The sequence below is a fragment of the Chaetura pelagica genome, unplaced genomic scaffold (assembly GCF_000747805.2).
Source record: "Chaetura pelagica isolate M959 unplaced genomic scaffold, ChaPel_1.0 scaffold69, whole genome shotgun sequence".
NCBI classification, from domain to species: domain Eukaryota; kingdom Metazoa; phylum Chordata; class Aves; order Apodiformes; family Apodidae; genus Chaetura; species Chaetura pelagica.
This window is the reverse complement of record NW_009970724.1, coordinates 13,201,446-13,222,097: the sequence shown is the minus strand read 5'-3', so window position 1 is coordinate 13,222,097 and position 20,652 is coordinate 13,201,446. Positions and strand designations below refer to the sequence as shown.

General features: G+C 35.4%; 1 protein-coding gene across 3 annotated transcripts in view; it reads left to right on the top strand.

The window, feature by feature from the left end:
- Positions 1-20,652, top strand: part of CAMSAP2 (calmodulin regulated spectrin-associated protein family, member 2) — a 74,796-nt gene that overhangs the window by 30,230 nt on the left and 23,914 nt on the right. For 2 of the 3 annotated variants that reach the window (XM_010006678.1, XM_010006680.1), the window contains exons 3-7: positions 7,772-7,933; positions 8,604-8,687; positions 13,070-13,102; positions 17,236-17,377; positions 20,486-20,625. In XM_010006678.1, coding sequence (XP_010004980.1) covers positions 7,772-7,933; positions 8,604-8,687; positions 13,070-13,102; positions 17,236-17,377; positions 20,486-20,625 — 561 coding nt within the window. The remainder of the gene's footprint in view (positions 1-7,771; positions 7,934-8,603; positions 8,688-13,069; positions 13,103-17,235; positions 17,378-20,485; positions 20,626-20,652) is intronic. The other variant, XM_010006679.1, reaches the window with a different exon arrangement.

Below are 20,652 nucleotides of genomic sequence, written 5' to 3'. Positions count from 1 at the left end.
AGGGAAAATAAATATGTATTAATAGAAAAATTGAAGGTTGTTGGTTTTTTTGTAGGAAGTATGCTGAAATGAACAGACATAGTGTTTTGATTTCTTTAGCCAGTGTTTTCCTAGATCTACAAAGAAATCTAAGCCTAAGAAAAATTGTTATGTTTCTCTCCTAAAATCAGCAGTTTAACAAAAATCACAGAAACGCTTCGTAGAGCCCTGAGCAGCAGCTTTATAAAAATAAGGTGATATTTGATATGTGACAGAATACAGTTATCCCTAGGTCTTGGATGTCTATGTATCAGAAGCACTAGCTTCAACACTAAGGTTTGTTTTTTTTTATCTAAGATGCTAAAAGATACACACATTTCCTCAACATAAAAAAAAACAAAACGAATTTGGACCAAGAAGGATGGCCACCTTTCAAAAATGAAGATGAGTTTTGCAGCAAAACCCCAGGTCTCTTGTTTATAATTAAAGATTGTTCTTAAAATGCCTTCCCTAAGTAATTTAAATCTGTAGTTTTGCAGCATTGTATTTTGGCAAGAGTCTCACGTAAGTTCCAGCCCAGAGTACGAGTGTAGGAGTCGAAATCTTAGTCTGGAATGTCAGTCCCAGAACTGTGCAGCCATCTCACTGTCAGTTTAATAAATGAAAGGTTAAAAAAATGAAATGACAGTATACGTAGAAAAGCAGAACAAAGTTTTAAGGAGCTTGTTCAGATGAACATTTAGGAACCTTGTTGTATTGGCTCTTCAAGCAAAAACTTACACTTGTTTCCTCCTTTTGAAAGACAGCATCCAATTGATTTTTGAGTTCTAACACCATACTGTAACAACTTAGGTTCTTTGTGGTAGGCTGGATTAAACTGGATTCAAGTCTGCACCTTTTTATACTTTCTTTGAAGGTATTCTGAATTTATAGGAGAGCAGCATGGCAACAAGCAGTGTTCAGCTGGGCTTTGGGTGAGCTGTAGGCTTTTTAGTAACAATCCTGGAATTTAGCTGGACATTTCCATGGATGATTTGGCCCTACTTTGATGCTTTATTGCTTTGAGAAATGAGGGAACCATAGCTAACTCTTTCTGCTTCTAGGAAAGCAGTGTTCTGAGTTCACCTTCATAAAAAAAACAAAAAAAACAAAAAACAAAAAAACCCACAAATATAGTGATACTGAGCACAGAGTATTTGAAGCCAGTAAGAGCTAGAAAGTCTTTCTCTACATTTTAGTTTAGCCATGTGTTTACCATGAGCTGGGATTTTGTACTGAAAAGGATACCAGCTAACTCTTAACATGGTGGAAGACATTGGGTGATTGCCCAAAGAGGTTGCAGGATGTCCATTCTCGTTGATACTAAAAATTTGTGTAGAGAAGTCCTTGTGAAACCTGAGCTAGTTGGAGTTGCTTTGGGGCAGGGAGTTAGTCTTAAGTTTTCCTAGGTTTCAAAGTTCTTTCTTTCATATATTATTTGACTTCCTTTCCAGCAAATTACAGAAAATGAGAAATTTCTTACATGCTTTCTCAAACTGAAACTCATCCTAAATTGCAGTGAGTAATCAACCTTCCAATCTGTTATGTCAAACACGGTAATTGACCAAACCAGTGTACTATACTGTTCATGACTGTCATTAAAGAATCATTTTTCTCTCACTCTCATTAGTACTGTGTGCAGAAGAGCTTGTTATTAAAACTCAGTTCATTGTAACTCAGGGTGGCTGGACAGTAAAATGAGATGTCGGATGTTTAGAATTATGTAAAATTAGGGAAATTATATAAAATAAGGGAAAATCTTACTAATTTGTTGTTGTGATATCAAGTGGATGGCCTGACTTCTACCAGATGGGTCTTTTATATTCAATCAATGCTTTAAACTTTACAGGGATTGTGAGATCAAGTGTGAGAGTCACTAGCTAGTTTCATATTAAGGCAGAAGCACAGATTAGTCAGAAAGCGTGTTGTATTGGTTACCCAAGCAACAAAAGCTGGCATTCAAAAATGACTGCCAATATTTAATTGTGAAGTGGATCAACTAGAAGTTTGTTGCAAAGTTTCAAAACTAGTCTGCTCTGATAACATACTGAGCTGTGGCTCTTAAGTGGCTTTGTATGTGGGACTTAGTAGCATGCTGTGGTGCAGTGCCAGGTGAAGTCATGCACTGGAGAAGACATGCCTCTGTTTCCTCTTCCACTCTCATTTCTGTGAATTAGGACCCCAGTGCTACACATATTCTTATTTTGCGACCTCAGCCTATTTTCTCTCTTTCTGTTTCTAGCTTCCTCTTATGTACATGTAGCACATCACCCAAATCTGAACTCTTCACCCCAAATTATGTAGGAGCCCAGCTTCTTTTGTCACTGCTCCTGAACCTCCATGAGGAAGTGGTAGTTCTCCAGCACTCCTAAGGCTGTTTTTCTTCAGCAGATGTTAAGATGAATGGGCTTGTATACTTCCTGGTGATAACTGCCTCTGAAGGTGCTTTAGTTGAGCTGCCAGAGAAGTTAAACCACTGTTTTTAATGTCATTTCTATGCAGGTGTGAGTGAGTGAGGAAGAAGGAACTTGTTTTCATTTATATATGGATATAGTTGGTTTACAACTGAAGCCCTGTTTCTCTTTTTCCCACCCCTATCTTCTTCAAAGATTGGCGGAGATTGTTACAAAAGAAGATATTCAGATGATGTTTTGTGTAATAACTGCTTCTTCTTGGTTTAAATGTCCAGAGTTTAAGAGCAAGGAGACAACGCATGTAACAAAATATAAGTTTTTATAAGGGATTTTTGTTTCTGGTTTATCTGGACAAGATTTGACAGTGATATCAAGGAAAATCCTTAATTATCTGAAAAAAGACCAAAAATTTTAAGAGCTTTGAGGCTTGTGTGGTGCTATGTATTCGTCTAAACATATGCAACTATCTCGTTATCAGTTATCCTACATTTATTTTTCATATTAGTTTAACCAGTTCAACTACAAATATTTTATTTTTAAAACATGGCTTACTTGGCATAAGGACTGAAATTCTTTCATAGTTTTTACCATTAGGCAATTAATTCTTCCAGCAGACAGGATACAGACAACTTCTGGTGTAATTGGTAAGTATATTAGGGGAAAAAAAAAATTGAAGGGCAGGTATTCTGAAACCAAAATATGGCAAAGTAAAAATAATCTGAGCACCATTTGGTGGTTCTTGATTCCGGTGTGTTTTGTGCCACTGTTTTCACTAGACCTGGAGGGAGGCACAGTCTCACTTGGCTGTATGGTTCAGAAGGAATCCAGGAATCTCTGCTAAATATATAATTAGGGTTGAGTTAATAGATCAAATTACTAAATTTCCTAACAAGCATGATGAGGAAACCTTAGGTGGAAGAAGTGCTATCAAAATGCCTAACTCAACAAGTGCCTGGACTTCATAAATATGTTTTTTTATAAGAAAATAACTTTTACCATGTCAGATGTGTATAATCAGTCAAATAATAGTGTTATATATATATTCATATAATCAAAAACTATATTTAAAAGTTAACCAAATGCTGGTCATAATAAATGTTGAAACTATAAAACCATTCCCTCTACCTTGCAGAACCTGCTACGATGTGTTTGGCATGACTCAATAATTCTTGTTCTTGCTGAACAAGCATCTTATCAGAGTCAAGCGCTTGTTCTGCTTGAAAATGCAAGAAGGAGGTAATTCATCATGATCATTCTGTTGCAGGACAAGAACAGCTAGGCAACTGGGGTTATTTTAAAATTTTACTAGGCATAAGTATAGTGCGAAGCTAGAAAAGGATAAGGTCCAAAAATCAACAAATGGGGCAGAACTGTCTACTTCAGAATGCTGCATTTGGTTGATTGAAATATTTTAACAATGTTGTTTATTTTGTAGTATCAGAGTTCTCTTCAGTGAACTATGTGAATGTTGGTGAAATGAAGCAGTAGCTTTGAAATTTGTAATAGAGTTCTAGCCTCTTGACTCTGCTCATGGATTCCTTCCTCCCCTCCTGCAGCATTGAGCCTTAGCCTGTGTTTTTGCTGAGCTGGAATTCTGTAGTTTTCCAGTCTTAGTTGAGTCTTGGAATGTAGGTGGTATCTCATGCTAGCAAATTCATGTGAGACTGATGATCCAGGGGAGGGTCTTTGGAGAATGCCGCCTGGGCTCTAGAGCTCCTTAGCCTCTTCAAACTGTGTTCTCAGAATCTGCAAGAGACCTGAATTCAGAGATGTGGGTTAGCAAGGTATGGGAGGAGATCCCCACAGGCAAACCTTTTCACTGCAGTTGTTCTATATGTTGAATCCCTTACTTGCCTGTTGTTCCTGTCTTTTATTCTGCTTATCAGCAACCCTGTTTCTACCTGTTTTTTCTCTTTAAGTACATGTCCAATAATGGTTATTCTGAATGATCAGTATCTTACAGCAGTTATAAACTCAGTGACTGTTTTAGTGAGGATGATCTCTTAGTCACTGTATTATCTTTCTACTTTTGTTCCTTTGCTCTGTCTTGGTAAGAATCAATCTGTGGTGATTATCATGCAATGAAAAGTAACATTAAGTTAAGAACTGGTATATACTGGCAGAAAGTTAATGGGAATTTCAGTTTAAGAAATGTTCCTTATAGTTAGCATTCAGAAAACAGTTCAACGTAGTTGAATCTTACTTGCTTAGTTGTATGCGATATCTTCAGGGTAAGTTTCATCAAGTGTGTGGAATGTGCTGTGTACTTAAATGAAGTAACTGGCTAAATTTACTGGATTTTATTGTGAGCAATATCTGGATCCAAAACTTCTGTTTTCAGCAGGTTGAAAGAGTTGGTTACATGTACACCTATTGGTACAAAGGTCATATAAATATTATCCCAGCTAATTTTAGAGAGCTGATCTCTTATGGTCTTTGCTAGAATGTCCTTTCCAGTGTAGGCAAAATCTTAAGAGAATTTATCTAGAAATGTGTGTATGTCGTACAAGTGAGAGTTACAGTGTGAAGACTTTTTTTTTTTAAATATTACTAAATTGTTTCACAAAATTCTTGCAAAAAAAAATTGAAATATGACCAACTTCCATAAAAAGAAAAATACATATTCCCATTTACAAAAGCTATGTCCTGACAAAGATAAAATATCTTTTCCAAAGCATAGTGACTCGGGGACTTTTTCTTTCAGTAAAAGACTCAAGGAAAGTGTGATTTATTGATTTATTTATTTTAGCATGAGGATGACAATTAGATCCTCTGTGTTCTTTCTTCCTGATACTTTCTTCAAGCACCATAGTAGGCAATGGTTTTGTCTGTGATTTTTCTAAAGGGTCATGCCAAAAGCGAACTTGTGACTTGAACAGATGTTAGGTATAGATTAAGAGCTGATTATCTCCTGTGGGAGAGCTGCCAGTGATTGCTTTTCTTGCAGGACAGTCTCAGAGCACAAACACCGTAGACAGTGAACCGGTTGTGAATCACCAATTGGGGAAGAAGATTGTGCTTCCAAATGTGCTTGGAGCTTCCTTGACTGTCAGACCTCAAGTGGAAGGCTGTGTTCACCCCTTGGGCAGGGGGTGAAAACGATCCTCTTGGGCAGCAGGCAGTCTGACTGGTTCTGGATGAACAGATGACTCCTAGCACACCTCTAGCAGTAGCATTCTGCATGGGGTCACTCTTAGGTCTGGCTGGAAAATGTGTTGTGCACTGCCTCCATTTAGAAAGCAAATCCAGCATTTTCTTCCTGTTTTAATATCTCCATTTCATTTTCTGGGGAAGTTGTGGAAATGGCACAAGGTTTTAACACAGGTGCTATTCAAACTAGGCAACAAAGATATAGCAAGGAAAGAGCATTAAAGCCATTACCAGAGATAATCTAAGTCTTCACTTTTTTCTTCCTGTTCTGCACTTGCTCAACTACCCTTTTGCAGTCTGAGCTGGAAACCCCTGCAGAACTGCATGGATTCGTATGGCTGACCAAGACTCTGCAATCCCTCACATGGTTTTGGGACTTTACCATGTGGTACTCCACCTGAACTCTGTCTCTGCACTGCATTTCTTGGCCAACAAAGAAGCTACTCTTTTGTGTCTATGTATAGAATTGCCAAATTTCACATGGGAGTGCAGATTCCTCAGAAAGCAGATCATGGGCAACATTTACTGTCTTTCCCTTCTTAAATACTTGAGGTGGCAAGAATTCAGCTCCCCAGCTCTTTCCATCTGTTGCACCCTAGAACTTGTATCAGTAGTTGTCCACTAAAGGTCTGTAAATAAACTCATAAGGCAGATGCGTATGGTGAAAAGAGTTTATTCAAAATAAGTCTATCTATGGTGGCAGGAGTGAAGAGGTGCTCGTTCCTAGCCTAGCTGTGCTGTTTGTGCTAGGAGTGTGGATGGAGTGTGTGGCATCAGGAGTCTCTGAGGTCACATCCAGGGTCCAACAAGAATAAGCTTATCTGAGGAAGGATGGCTGTCAGGAACAGTTTTGTCAATATCTTGAGTAGTTAAAATAAGTAGACTTTGCTTTTTTGCTGTCAAACAAAGCAACTGAACTGCATTTTAAAAAGGGGTATGTGCTGTTGCCTGCTTCCGAGGCCAGGATTGTCACTTTCACCAGTGACACAAACACTAAGAGCAGCACAAAATCTGTATCTGTTCATCTTTTTTCTGCTGGGAATTCTGCAATAAAATATATGCGTGTACTACCTTAACTACAGTGATTAGGTAGCATGTTGCTGTGTGACTCATATTGTTTATTGCTGTTGCCATTGCTGTTATAGCTACCTTGTGAGATGTTCGTATGAATATTTTTTATAAAATTGAAGTGATGGCGTTAACAAGTGTTTGGGGTCTCTGTTTGGATACAGAGCTGTGATTAAAGATGATGTTTTAAAAAATACTGTCTTATAAGTTGTTCTGGTTCATGGGAAATATTGCTTAATATTTGGAAAGTTCTTGCTGTTCTTATAAAGCAGAAGCAGATCTGTTTAGCTATAGGCACTGCCACTATAAGCCGCCATCTTTTTCTTATTCATTTACAATAATCTAATGTGATCCTGGTTGTTACGCTCCTTTTTGTTGCTGTTTTTGGGAGTTAGTTTGTTTGTTTTTAATTATTGCAACCTATGAAACACCCATTGTCTCTCAATACATAACACCAGGAGAAACATACTTTATTTTCTAAGAGAAGCTATCTTTTCTTCATCAATATATGCTTATCTTAAATCTGGTTTTGCATATGTATACAATAATTAGCTCACTAGAAGAACAATAAATATTTTCTATAATTTGGGGTTTTGTACTTAATATTAGCATAATTGTGTCTTCTTCCTGGATTATGTATTTTAAAATAGATAGACTTACACTTATTAAGGCAGCATTTTCATTATAATTAAGATTGTTTACCTAAGAGTCTCAGCTTTTATTTCCAGTACAAATAACATTGATCAGGCATGGGTTTTTGTTTTCACTAGGGCTAAACATTTAAAACATCTCTTTAGATCTGTTAGAAGTGATGTAATGTTTGAATAATTGAAACAGTTTATTTTTTTCATTTCCAATTCTTTATTTTTGGTGTTAATCTTGTTACAGAAGTTATTTTAAGCTTTTTTTTTTTAGTTTAATGTCCCTGTGGTTTGCATTACATTTTTTAATCTGTTACATGTTTGTCTTCATTTGTCTTTCATTTAAACGCTGACAACCGGATAGAGTATTTGCAGCATTTACAGTTTTGTTCTTTGCATGTATTGTGGCTATGTTCACAAACAACGTATAAGAAAGTGATCTTTTGCAGACTAATGTGGTATTGCTGCTTCTCTTTGTAGAGTGCTCACTTGGCCATGATTGATACTCTTATGATGGCATATACTGTAGAGATGGTCAGCGTTGAGAAGGTGATTGCATGTACTCAGCAGTATTCATCCTTCTTCCAAGCTACAGATCTACCTTATGACATCGAGGATGCTGTCATGTACTGGATAAACAAGGTATGAGTACTGGAAAAGCAAGCTGTGGTTTTCTTTGTAGTCGATATGATTTGATTAGAGTAGGGTATGTATGTATGTAGATATATCAACGCTGTGTCTGATACAGGCTGTTCCTTCATCTGCTGTGTGTGGGTAGTAAAAAGCAAAGTTTGCAGAAATAGGTTAAACATGTAATTTGAACGAAATAAATGAGAAGTCTAAAATACTGTAACATACATTACATGTGACATGTTAGCAGTCATGGTCATGTTGACAGCTGCTTGAGGGTCTCTTTTTGTCTCGTTAAGAGTTGTCATTCTAGTGTGTAATTTATCATGATTTAAACCCAAGGTATTCTGTTTGTTTTTCAACACGTATTGCTTGGAGTGATGATCTACCTTCACTGCATAACCAAATCAAGTTAACAAGGATACACTGTTAATTAAATGTGATGAGACATAACAAGGGGCAGGATAGTTTGTACAATGGAAAGCTAACAACTAGTGAACTAGTGTCCCCGGACTGCATCTGAAACTGAAATTTGCTGATTAAGCTTCAGGGCTATTGTCTGAAGTATTTGTTTAATCTTTTTAGTTAATCAGTAGTAGTGGTTTATAAAATTTTTGAAAACTTATAATTTCTATCACGTGTTTCTTAGAGCAGACCACTGAATAAGCTGTTTTGTCTCTAGGTAAATGAACATTTGAAAGACATAATGGAACAGGAACAAAAACAAAAGGAGCATCACGGTGCAGAATCTGCAGGAGGTCAAAAGGTAGGTGTAGGAGTTAAAATATTTTAAACAAGAGTAAGTATTTATCTGTAAACAAAAACAATTTGCATTGAGTATGTATAGTCAATACACATTTGCAGACATTTAACTGCTTGTTAAAGAAAGCAAACTTTTAGTATTGTCATTTTGTTATTAGTTTTATCATTTCAATAAAAATATCCATTTAAATGTAACACTAAGAGTTGCACTGTTTATTCCCAGTTATTCTGTTTGACAAATAAATCTTTGATAGCAGGGAGACATCTGTTATGCTAGTCCTAAGGAATTTATGAAGATTAATGAATACTTCTTAATCAATTAAAACTAGTCAGATCTGATACGAAAAAGACCCCCACATATTTCCTTCTGAACTGTGTCTCAAAAGAAATCTGTATGTGGCATCATCAGAAGCATTGCTTTGGCTATGATCCAAAACACTGATTTATTACAGGTTTTAATATATATACTATAAAAACACATTGTTTTGTATCCTTTCCTAACCAGATTTTTTTTCCTTTTGTTTGTGGAGCTCAGTTAATTAAGTACCATTATACCCATCAAAATACATCAGGATAACATAGAGTTCCAGAGTATTGCTTCAGAATGAAGTAGTTTATCCTATTGTGATGTAATTATTATTGGGGAGTTGCTAATCAGTTTGAATCCTTTGCTATTATCCCTGCACAGCTTTCCTAGCTACTGTGCAAGGCTGTAATCCTAGTGCTGTCCCTAGTCTGTTTTTTTGTAAGCTGCTGTCTCCCTCCTGATGATGCTTTGAAGGAGTTGCAGGTTACTTCACTAGAGTAGAAGTTCAGCTTCAAAAAATATGAACACAATGAATGTTCTGGGACTTGTGGTTTCTTTTTAAGTATAAAGAATGATGAAGGCTAATTAGTAAGTATGCAGCTCAGCAGCAGAAAATTGTATTTTTACAATAGCAGCATGACCCTAGTTGTTTTTCAACTCCCAACTGCTGCTTTTATTTTTGTTTTGTTTTTAATCTTAGCATGAAGGGAAACAGGAATGTTTCATTGTACTTCTTTTCTGTGTTCCACCATGCTTTTCAGGTTAGGGCTCTGTTTTGTTATTTAGGTTCTTCATGTTATCCAACACAGTAAGTAGTTTAAAAGGTGATGATTCTATTGTAAAATGTAAGAAACTTTGCAGTCTCCCTTCTGGTCTAGCCAAACACCTTTGGATATTTAAGTTTCAGAGGTTAAGATGTAGTCAGACTTTGAACCTGAACTAAATGTAAATTAAGTATGCCTCATCTGATGATACAGAGAGACAGCCAAACAAATATGAGAAGAATATATAATTCTAGTAATTAGGGAAAGCTGTTCTTTAATTTATGGCCAAGAAGCAACAGAGTTATCTATCTAAAAGGTGAAAAAAAGTTAATGAGTAGAGTTTTATATTACTTTTAAATTTCTCACTGTGATAAGTTATCAGTTGTGAAAAATAATTTCAGCATAATCCTCAAACCTGCCAGGTTAGTGCCTTACCATCTTGTTAAAAATTTGCAGTGAACTTTTTTGCAATAAACAGTAAATATCTGTTTTTCTAAAAATAGTATGTGTCATACGCACAGATGAATAAATGATGCAACTGATAAGATATACCCATTTTCTATTTATGGATAGATAAAAACAGTATTAACAGATTATGAGATTGCTTTTGTTTTCCTTCACTTTCTTCTGCTGCTAGCTTCCTGTAGAAGATAAGAGAGGAAGGAGTATGTATGGTTTTTAGTTCCAGGTAGCCAACCCCTCTGTGGATCTTGATCAGCCGGTGATATGTGGTAACCTCATCTTTGTCTGGTAGAGTTTCTGCATCTTCTTTCAGAATTAGGATTTCAAATTTTGTAGTGAATAGACTTGGTTTTCAGGCTGACGTGGAATAATACGTAGTGAATGTACAGTTGCACTGGTTAAACTACTGATTTTCTATGTAGTTGAATCTTTCTGAAAACCTGTTCTTTTTCCATCTGCTTTTGTGATTTTGACTGTATCAGTCTTAGCAGATTTGAGCCGGATCGATAAGAGAATAAAAACCTAAGAGTATTCATCCAAAGACAGAATTCTTGAAATGATCTAAAAATTGGTTTAACCAGTGCAACTTTTTGCGTGAAGGTAAAAACACTAACACCATAGTTCCACTTTCAATTTCATGTGTCATAAATCCACACTGCTAGCAAAAGCTAACTTACCAAGAAGAAAAGTTTGTAGCAGGATCAACTTCTTGGTGCAATTAATGCAACTAATGCACAGCTGCATGTACACAAATGATGGTGCAAGGAAGACAGCAGAAATGAGTTTTTAATGAAGGGCATGATTACAATATTTTGGCATCAGAGGAGGAACTTACATGGAGTTAAATGTATGTCTTTTTTTTAATTAGTTAAGATTAGACAATCTTCTTGTAATACGGTAAGCCCTCAAGATGAGAGTCTGTTCTTTCATTTTGTTTCATGATTGTTTTTTTTCTTTTTAAACATTGGGAGAAGTCAGTCAGGATTCTCTGCTTACTGTGTTTTACAGTGACTGATTTTTAATAAGTTCTGAGTGAAAAAAGTTTATTCCTGTTGTTATAAAGAGCCAATTCAGCAGCTGAAATCCAATTATGTTGTTTAAGAGATTTCAGCTTTTCTATTTTCTGTAAGTGTCCTTATGAAGTGTGTATTTATAAGTATTAGAGTATGTTTGAATGTAAAGTATGTTATCTTCAGTCTTTCAGCCTTTTGAAGCATATTCATAGTCATCTCAACCATTGTCTCAGCTAGTGTTGAGTTCAGTTTGCGCTGTTACAGAGAGCTGGTCTTTGGAATCGAAACAAGTTGTCTGCTTTTTTCAAGGAGTTCTTCAGCCTATCATTACATAGAGATTGATAGACCTTTTGAGTCCATATCTGAAATGCTCTTCATCCTGATAAATCAAAGAATGTTGCTATCAGTTATTAAGTAGATTAATAGGCAACCCAGGTCTGATCTCAGTTGTTCTACCTGAAAAAAATTCAGGTTTAGAATTCGTGATTGCAGTTGAAAATTAAGATAATTTGTTTTGAAATTCATATGCTTTTTCACACATGAACTGCATTTCAGTGAGGTGAAACAAAACTGAAGACTACGCAGAGTGCTTCAGGTGGGTGTGATGGAAATGTCTAGAGCCACACATGAACATGTCTTGTTCATTTCTCCTAAGAAGCTTTGGGATTCTCCACTGTAACAGTCCAGTTAAATGAAGGAGGATAATGTTGAAAATAGTTGTGTTACCAATGCACACCCAGCTTTCCTACATAAGAGCTTTGTTTCATTACTGAAATTATTTTAAGGGTTTTATAGAAGCTCAGTATCTTAACAGTGCTGTAAAATAATAAGCTTCCATAGTAGTTTTAAAACTGCTTTTTCACCATTTGCAGAAAACATTTTTTTTTTTGTAATTGGTTTAATTTTTTTAATTTCTGCAGTGAAATCAATAGAATGGTGACGTCTTCTGTGTATATTTGTAATACTGCTACACAATGGTTTTTCTCTTAATAGTAGAGGTGGTATGTCAGACTAGTGTATAGTTACAGAAAAATTCAGTCACTTCAGTCTGCTTAGGATTAAGCTTTTAGGTCAAATTTCGTATTTGTAAAACTTTTTTTTTTAACTTGGTGTAGTATTTTTAGATCACATATGAGTTTAGAATTATATGTGTCAGTTCTGATAATTTCTTTTCCAGTAGCAAAACTGCATCTACATTTCAGGTCATTGCACATCATGCAGCTGATGCTAATGTGATTTGCCATTGTGAAAATGTAATTGCCTGCACCTCTTGTTGTTCTGAAAACTATTGTATGATTGTTTTAAAATACCATTCAATGTTATGAACGTAACTGTTTGGCTTGAAGTAACTAATGCAAACTTCACTGCAGTTGGTTGTACTGTACTACAGTGTGTTATACGTTTTTTTCATTGCTTTAGCTTCCCTGCTTCCCCATATGTGCTGCTGGAGTTCATTTTGATACTTGTGATACCATGACTTCAAGTCTCAAATGAATTCTTCAGTCAGATTGCATATATGGAGTACAATTAGATGTGTGAAAGCAGTAAATAGAACTTCATTGATCTGACAATCTTACCTGTTCATGTGGGAAAATTATAATGTTGGTCTACAAAGAATGCAGACATTTTTCTCCAATGTTGTTTCTGCTAATTAGCTCAAAATGCAGAGGTTACAGTGCACTAATGCTTACCATTGAATTACAATTCACTGTTATGCAAAACTGCGAATGTTAAAGAAAATTGCTTTGTAAAAGTGATTTATGAAATCTGATAAATTATTCCTTTTTTTTTTTTCTTTGCTTTTTGCTTTTATTCTTTTTTCCTACTGCTTCCTCTGAAGTCTCCTACCAAATGGTTTTGGAAACTGGTTCCTGTAAGTTTGCCCAAATGCTTCAATTTGATCAAATAGCTTATTTTGGGAATGGCTTTGTCCATGTCATGCTGATCTAATCATTCATTTCATTTAGTTCTACAAAGTAATTTTATAGGAGATTGCTCTGCAAAAGTTTTCATAATACAGAAGCTTCTTTTGCAAGTTAATCTGTGCAAAATAAATGTAAGATGTGATACTGGATAAGGGATTATGTTTCGAGCAGTCAAGTCTTCTATGGGTTTATATAAGGCAGTGCTACTTTTAAGTAGCTAATGTCAAATTATCAGATTTTTTGCAAACTACTTTTTCATAAGCTTTCACTAAACACATCCAATTTGATTCTGATTCTTGTAAGTAAAAGAGACATGCAGAAATAGTTTTTGGTTATTGATGCTGCATGGAATCTGAAACTCTCTTACTTATTTTAACAATATGCAATCATACTATTTGTCTAAAACTCCCTCATTTTTTAGCTGATTTAAGACTAAGGTTAACCTCTTCCCACACAAAGTAACCCAAAGCAGTCTACTTTTAATGACACTATAATTTTACTAAAAGCAATAAAAAGTAACTGTTCAGGTCTGCAATTATAAAAAAGTTTTATTTTCTCTGTGCTATGTCACCTTGATGTTACTGTGATTTTCCTCTATCATATAGTAGTAATTCACCCCTGAAATGCATTCAGATTGTTTATCCTACAACAGGTTTGGCTGGGACCGAAATAGTCAGCTGTTCAGGTATATGGGGAATTGAATACTTCTGGTCTGAATTCCAAAGAACTAATTCTGCTCTATCTTTGATCTAAGGATTACCAAAAAACTAGCAGTCCCTCAGATATTTGTTGCCATAACTAGTAAAAAATTGTTTACAGATTGCAAAGAGAATTAAAAATAAGGCAATTGCATGAAGGCGAGAGCAGAAATCAGTTGGTGTCTGGAAAACCAGTTTAAAAATACTGTCTTTAGCAGACTAATCAGTATTCAAATTTGTCTTTAATGCTTATAAATTACAGTTGTGACACACAAATACACTGCTTTTCATCGTATAGTCCTTCAATTTTGGTTTGGAATTAAGATAGCATAGCTAAATGGAGAGGAAAATGCAAAAAAAACCCAAAAACTGTGAAAAATTTAAGCACTTTTTGGGGGTTAGATTTCTACAGAATAATCTGGCTACTTCAATGCAGTTTCAGAATGTGGTTTTGTCCTATTTTTGCCTAAGGTGTTAGTTTACTAATGATTCTCTTCCATTGCATAAAAATTGTATCCAAGTAGAAAATATTAAATCTATTGAACAGCTAACTCCAATTTGCCTGCCAGTTGTCCCTAAACAACTTGAACTGGTGCAGTTTATGTTCCTTTGAGCTGGTTAGTTTAGTAGACATAAAGTTAAAAGCCAAGTGCTACTAATAGTATAGTATAGTAGGAAGACTGTCTCAAGCTGCTCTGAGTTCAATCAGTCTTCTGGTCTCTCCCCTTTATGTAGAGCGAGTGTTTCATAGTGAGAGATATTCCTGAGCATACAGGCAGCTGAAAACTTACTCTGAGAGGTAAATTCCTAACATGTTATTTACTAGATGGTAAATACAGAAGAGTTTTTATTATTAATGATTAATTTAGAATACAAATGAGCACTTATGACAGAGTAGCTGGAGTGCTGTTGGTTTGTCTTTAGCTGACCTTGTTTATTTGCAAGCGTCTCGACTAAACCTAGACTTGTTTAAGTGAAAGAAGCTCAAAGAAGTTAAATCAGGCTGGTTTGAGATCTAAGAAACAAGATGACTGTATTAGCATTTAAGTTTAAATAAGCACTAGAGCTTATAGAAATATAAAGCTTCATCTTTTGCATTATTGCATTCATACTTAGTAGCAAACATTGCAACTGATGGGAAGAGTTTCTTCAAATGGAAGTTTATTAAAAATGTAGTGCAATCGCCATGTCTTTTATTTTTCATTGTAATTTCTTTTAGCTTTTCAACCAAATAGAAACATGATGCCTGCTATACCCTTATGAACCTAGCATATCTGGTTGTGTAAGTTTATTTTTCCTGAAGTATTGTGCCTGGCATACTCTCTGCAATGAATTAAGTCGTCTTTCTAGGTCCACTTTAATGATGTGACACAGTTTTCAGCATCTGCAGGCACTGTTCATAAGGTCAGTGAAGGCATTGTTGAAATGACAGACTTTTTCACAGGATTTACTGTGCAAGACCACTGTATTATCAGTTTCAGATATTTTTTAACAGTCCATTAAAAAGATGCTACTTAGAAGAATAAATAAATTACACAGGGCTTGTTGGACCTTGATGCTAGATTTTCATAATTAAATAGTAATATGTCATGAACTAATTTCAGTCATTTTGAGGAGGAAGTACTTCAACAAATTAACATGGAATTTTCATCATAGTGGGTCATTGGATTGCAGTAAAGTGAAAAAGAACAAACATCCACTGCAAGCATAATTGACCTATTTAGTTGGAAATAGTAGGGAGTATCACTAACATAGGGAAAAGAATATTAATAATACATGAAGCACTAATATGATTTTTTTGTGTGTTAGTGAATATTTCCCATAACATGCACAAAAGGCATTTTCATTTTTATAAAGCATACTTGACACAAATAGCAGTATGTTTCAAGTATGAAATAAAGACTCCCCGGGATTTTTTTTTAAATATTAATTGGTTAAAGTATAAGTTCTCTGGAACAAATACAAGCCCTTTATTTTTCTAGAACTCATGTCTGCTGTTGCCAGATCAGACTTGTACTTCTCAGCCCAGTTAGAAGACACTGACATTACCTAAAGACAATCCCATGTGATCCTTAACAGAAATCCAGTGACAGTTACATACAGCCTTCAGGGTTATTCTGTGGTTCTACTAACTTTTTTTGCCAGCAAAGTTAGCTTAAATGATTCCCACTCCACCCATGAAACCTCCAGCCCTATATACTAATTCAGTACAGAAACTGAGGAGAGAGCTGTGGGAGTTAAATCAGTGGTCCTACCATGCAGCCCTATCAGCAGTTGCTCCAGCACAGCCAGAAGATGAAGAGTAGGAGGTAGGAACTGTTGGCTTCCGCTTTGCTAGGAAGAGTAACATCCACAAAGACTTTTCAGAGTCCCTACAGGGTGACTTCCAGTATAGTTCTGCATAAATGAATGAAAATAGCATAAAACTACCTCAGAAACACTCTTGGCACCATAAGCAGTTCTATGGTAGGAATAGAAAAAGTGATGCTTCATTATGGTTTTAAAAATAAATCTTACTAAAAAATTCAAGTCTATATCACTTTCTTTCACCTCCATTTATTTTTCCAGGAGGAAGTGTAAAGAAACTAAGAATGATTAATAAATATTTTTTATGGAAGCCTCTCTTCCACTCTCCCCACCCCCAAAAAATTATTTTTTAATTTTTTAAAATAAAATAAATAATTGAAAAAGTGAACCCACGAAGAATGTATTGACTGCAGATAAATGCTGTCTGGCTATTCTGAGCTGTACACTGAATTTATGCACAGAGTTGTTTATCAAAATATTTCCTTTCATAACTGAGCCACTGTGTGGTCAGAACACTTGACCATTAATGCTTCTATGTGTTTATAACTGCTTATAGTGACATATGCTAGCAATAAAAATTGAATTGATCAAATGCAGATTTCTTTCTTTCCCAATTTGTCATTAAGCCTTCTATATGAATGAGATTGGGCCAGATTTTTAGGTGTGTTAACCCAGTGTCATTTGACTTGCCAGTAAACTGAAGTAAACTAGCTAAGGATTTGTCTCATTGTGTTTGCACACAGATAATTTCTCATGTATAGCAGTAAGTGTTGAATGCTAATTAAGGTATATGATGTTATTTAATTCACTGTGCTATACAGAGATCATTAAAAAATAGGTGATCTTGAAGGAAAGGCTCAATATTAGCATTGTAGGTTCCTTTCCTCTTAGATATCATTCATGCCAGTCAAAATGGGGTATAATGTGAGTAGATGTAGGAAATTTAGCACTGAGAAAATTGAGCTATTTATTGAATACTGCTTTTTCTCAAAGAGTGTAAAACTTATGGTATGAATCTATTTCTTAATATGTTTTAGAGCCTTTGTCTCTCTAAATTTCTTCATTGTATATTGTAGGCTCGTTACAGGAAGGAGCAAACATTGCTTAAACAGCTGCCCTGCATTCCGTTGGTGGAGAATCTGCTGAAAGATGGTACAGATGGTTGTGCTCTAGCAGCCCTGATCCACTTCTACTGTCCAGATATTGTTAAACTGGAGGGTATGTCTAATGTGTCTCTCAGCTAGTGAACATATGTCCATAAAAGTTTCTGTGTTTAGTAACTATGTGAAGGAAGGTGCTTAAAAATGATATTCAGGAGGCCTAATTTGAGTGTAGTGGGTTCAATATTAACTTTGTGTCTGTTTATATTTACATTTAAATAAAAGGAACCAAGGTGTCCTTCCATGTTGTGCTTACTTCTATGTTCTCATGCTAGTATGGACATCGTAAGATACATTATTACAGATCTGACTGTGGCAACACATTTGCCTATGTGCTATGAAACTTGAAAACACCTGGAAAACTCTTACTCTTGAAGCTGCGTAAGTGCTTTCTCGTGAATCTTAGCAATCATAAATTCAAAACATGGAAGAGGCTAGAGTTAGTTAAGCTCTGCAGAGCTGCACAGCATGGTAAATAGTTGCTCTGTGTTCTGAGCTTTTAGTTCATGTCATAGTTATTTATATCATTTATAGAGTAAACAAAAATATATAATCTAGAATGTATTCTTGTCATAATCTTCTATAACAGCAATTGTTTGTGATTATGAGCAGCTTCATCTTGTTCTTTTGCTCAGTGGCCTGGTTAAAGTTGTACCTTCCTCTTGGCAACTAAGAGCCTCATGCAGTTGTAAAATGTCTTGGCAGCTAACACCCATCATTTTCTGCCTGTGTTCTGTCCATGATACCTTTGATGTCGTGGGAACACTTAGTCAGAAACATGCTGAGAAATCCAGGAATAAGAACACAGGTATAAAGCTTGCTAAGGACTGAAACCTGGAATTCATATACACAACCACTTTATAGAAAGCTTCCAGCACAGTAGGCGTTGAAGATGAAAGATACTAAAATGCATGTATTCACCATTCTTCTTTGGTTGAAAAATTTGAAAAAAATACAGCTTTTGATTTACATAGATGTTGCAGCCAATTGTATACTATTGTATGTGACATGGGGAGAGTTCAAACTTGGGTAGTGTTGAAGGGGGGTAACATCTAGTTCCTTCTTACTATTTTACCATGGCTGAAAATACTGACAGCCCCAAAGGTCTTTTACACATTGTGTGACTACATATTATACCTATCAGCAGATTGCTCCAGCATCTGACTTTAAAAAAGCCAAGGCACATGTTGTCTTCAAAACTTCAGTTTTAATATTCATGTTAGGTGTCCTGACATCATCTTCCCTAAAGATGCAGAAAGGTGCATGTCATTGTCTCCAAAGTAACTTCAAAGATACTCTGAAGCAACTAGAAGCACTTTAAAAAGGCTTTGCCCATCTTCCCTGTATTTAAATAATATAATTTTGGTGCAAGTCAAATTTCACTGGAACCGAGGGAGGCAGGTAATAAAAATGGATATGCAAAAATGCTTTCAAATGCATTAACAAAAAAAGAAAAAAATACTAATCTAGGGCTCTCTGTAGTCTGAAATAGATTTTTCTTTTCATTAAGACTTTATTTAACTTTCAAATCTTGGCTTCCTTCAAGGAATACAGGACTAGAAAGGACTCTGTACGTCAGTGAGCCAAGAAATCGGCTATTGAGTGAAATTGCATAATCCCTTTCATTAATTTATCATGTTCTATCTTAAAACTGTCTAGCTCTTTAAAATATGTACTCTTCTTACCAACTGTTGCAGAGCTCCATCATTTTACATGGTTTTAAATCTTGCTCTAGTTTTCTACCTAAGTGTGCTTTGTAGCCTGCCTGCGTGCCTTTGTTGTTCTTCCAGCAGTGCCCTTTGGCTTGAATATCTTCTCCTAATCTGATGTCAGCCTTTTTGATATATTTTCTTTTTTTTGTTTTGCCCAGGCTACTGAATTAAGCCTTTTCAGTCTCTCCTTCTGAAGTAGATTTACCATTCGTGTTATTATCCTCAATAGTCTTCCTCTGCAACTAGTCCACTTTTGGTTCATCTTTCTTGATTATGGATGGTCATAATTGTACTCAGACATCCAGACTGGCATCTCGTTGCTGCTTTGTACAGTGCTTCTGTGTTGCCACTGGAAATTAGCTGCATGATGCTGAAAGCATTGGCGAATACACAATAACCTCCTGCCCTCTGTTACCCTTTCAGCTATTAAATTACATTAGAATTTCCATAGATCAAAATTTTCACTTCACAGTTTGCATTACTAGTTTCAATCCCATTTCAGTCAGCTTAGTCAAACATATTTTCATGATCATCATCTCTGGGGTTGGGTTGATGGAATATCATGAAAGTAGATGTTTTGTCTGAAGAAAGGAATCCTAAATAATTTAAAATTTACATGGAACTCTGTCAAACACTGCTACTTTAGGAATAAAGCTGATGCATGCTCTGGAAGTATATTTAATTTTGTTTTCATTCACTCTACTTTACAAGGACTGGGTTTTATTTGAGGAAGTTTTTATTGCTACTTAATTTCCCAAGAAGCAGTCATAAAAAGAGAACAGGAGGTAAACTGGGCATAAATAGTATTCAGAGAATGCTGTGTAACTGCACTAGTCTGTTCACTGTTACCATTTCTTTGTCTTTAAATAGCACTTTCAAACAGAGTATGAAAATTCATGTATGAGAAACTTCAGATCTTTGTAAAATCTTAACTCCACAAGGGCAAATATATAAGATTAATCAGATGCTGAGGGGTTTTTTGTGGGAAGATTGGGAGTTAATAGCATTAAAATGTACTCTCAGGTCCCTATGCAAAGACAAAGAACTAGTATGTATGGAAAACTTTGTGGAAAAAAAATGCATTTCCTATTACCATTTCTGTATAGAAAGAAAATCTTCTTTTAAATAATGTGTATTACTGGTTAAATATGGTTTTTCATTATATGGAAATAGGAGTTAGAGCATGACTTCCATTTTCACTAAAGGCAAAACAGGAACAATTAAACTTGTCAATAATGAAAAAACAAAATTCATGTTTGAAAAAATATCTAAAGATGTGAAAAGTGGAGTCGTCATTTCTTAAGTTTAGGAAATAGAAGAATAATAAGCTCCGGGGGGGGGGGAAATCATGTCTGAATTTATACAGAAAATGGTCTAGAATCCACAGAAGTAAAAAGCACTTTTAAAAAAATCTGAAACTTTATCTAATCTTTATTTCTGTTCTTTGTTTTTAGATATTTGTTTGAAGGAGACAATGTCTTTGGCTGACAGCTTGTATAATCTACAACTGATTCAAGAGTTTTGTCAAGAGTACCTTAACCAGTGTTGCCATTTCAGTCTTGAGGATATGCTCTATGCAGCTTCTTCGATAAAGGTAAATAAATGAATTAAAAGAATGAGG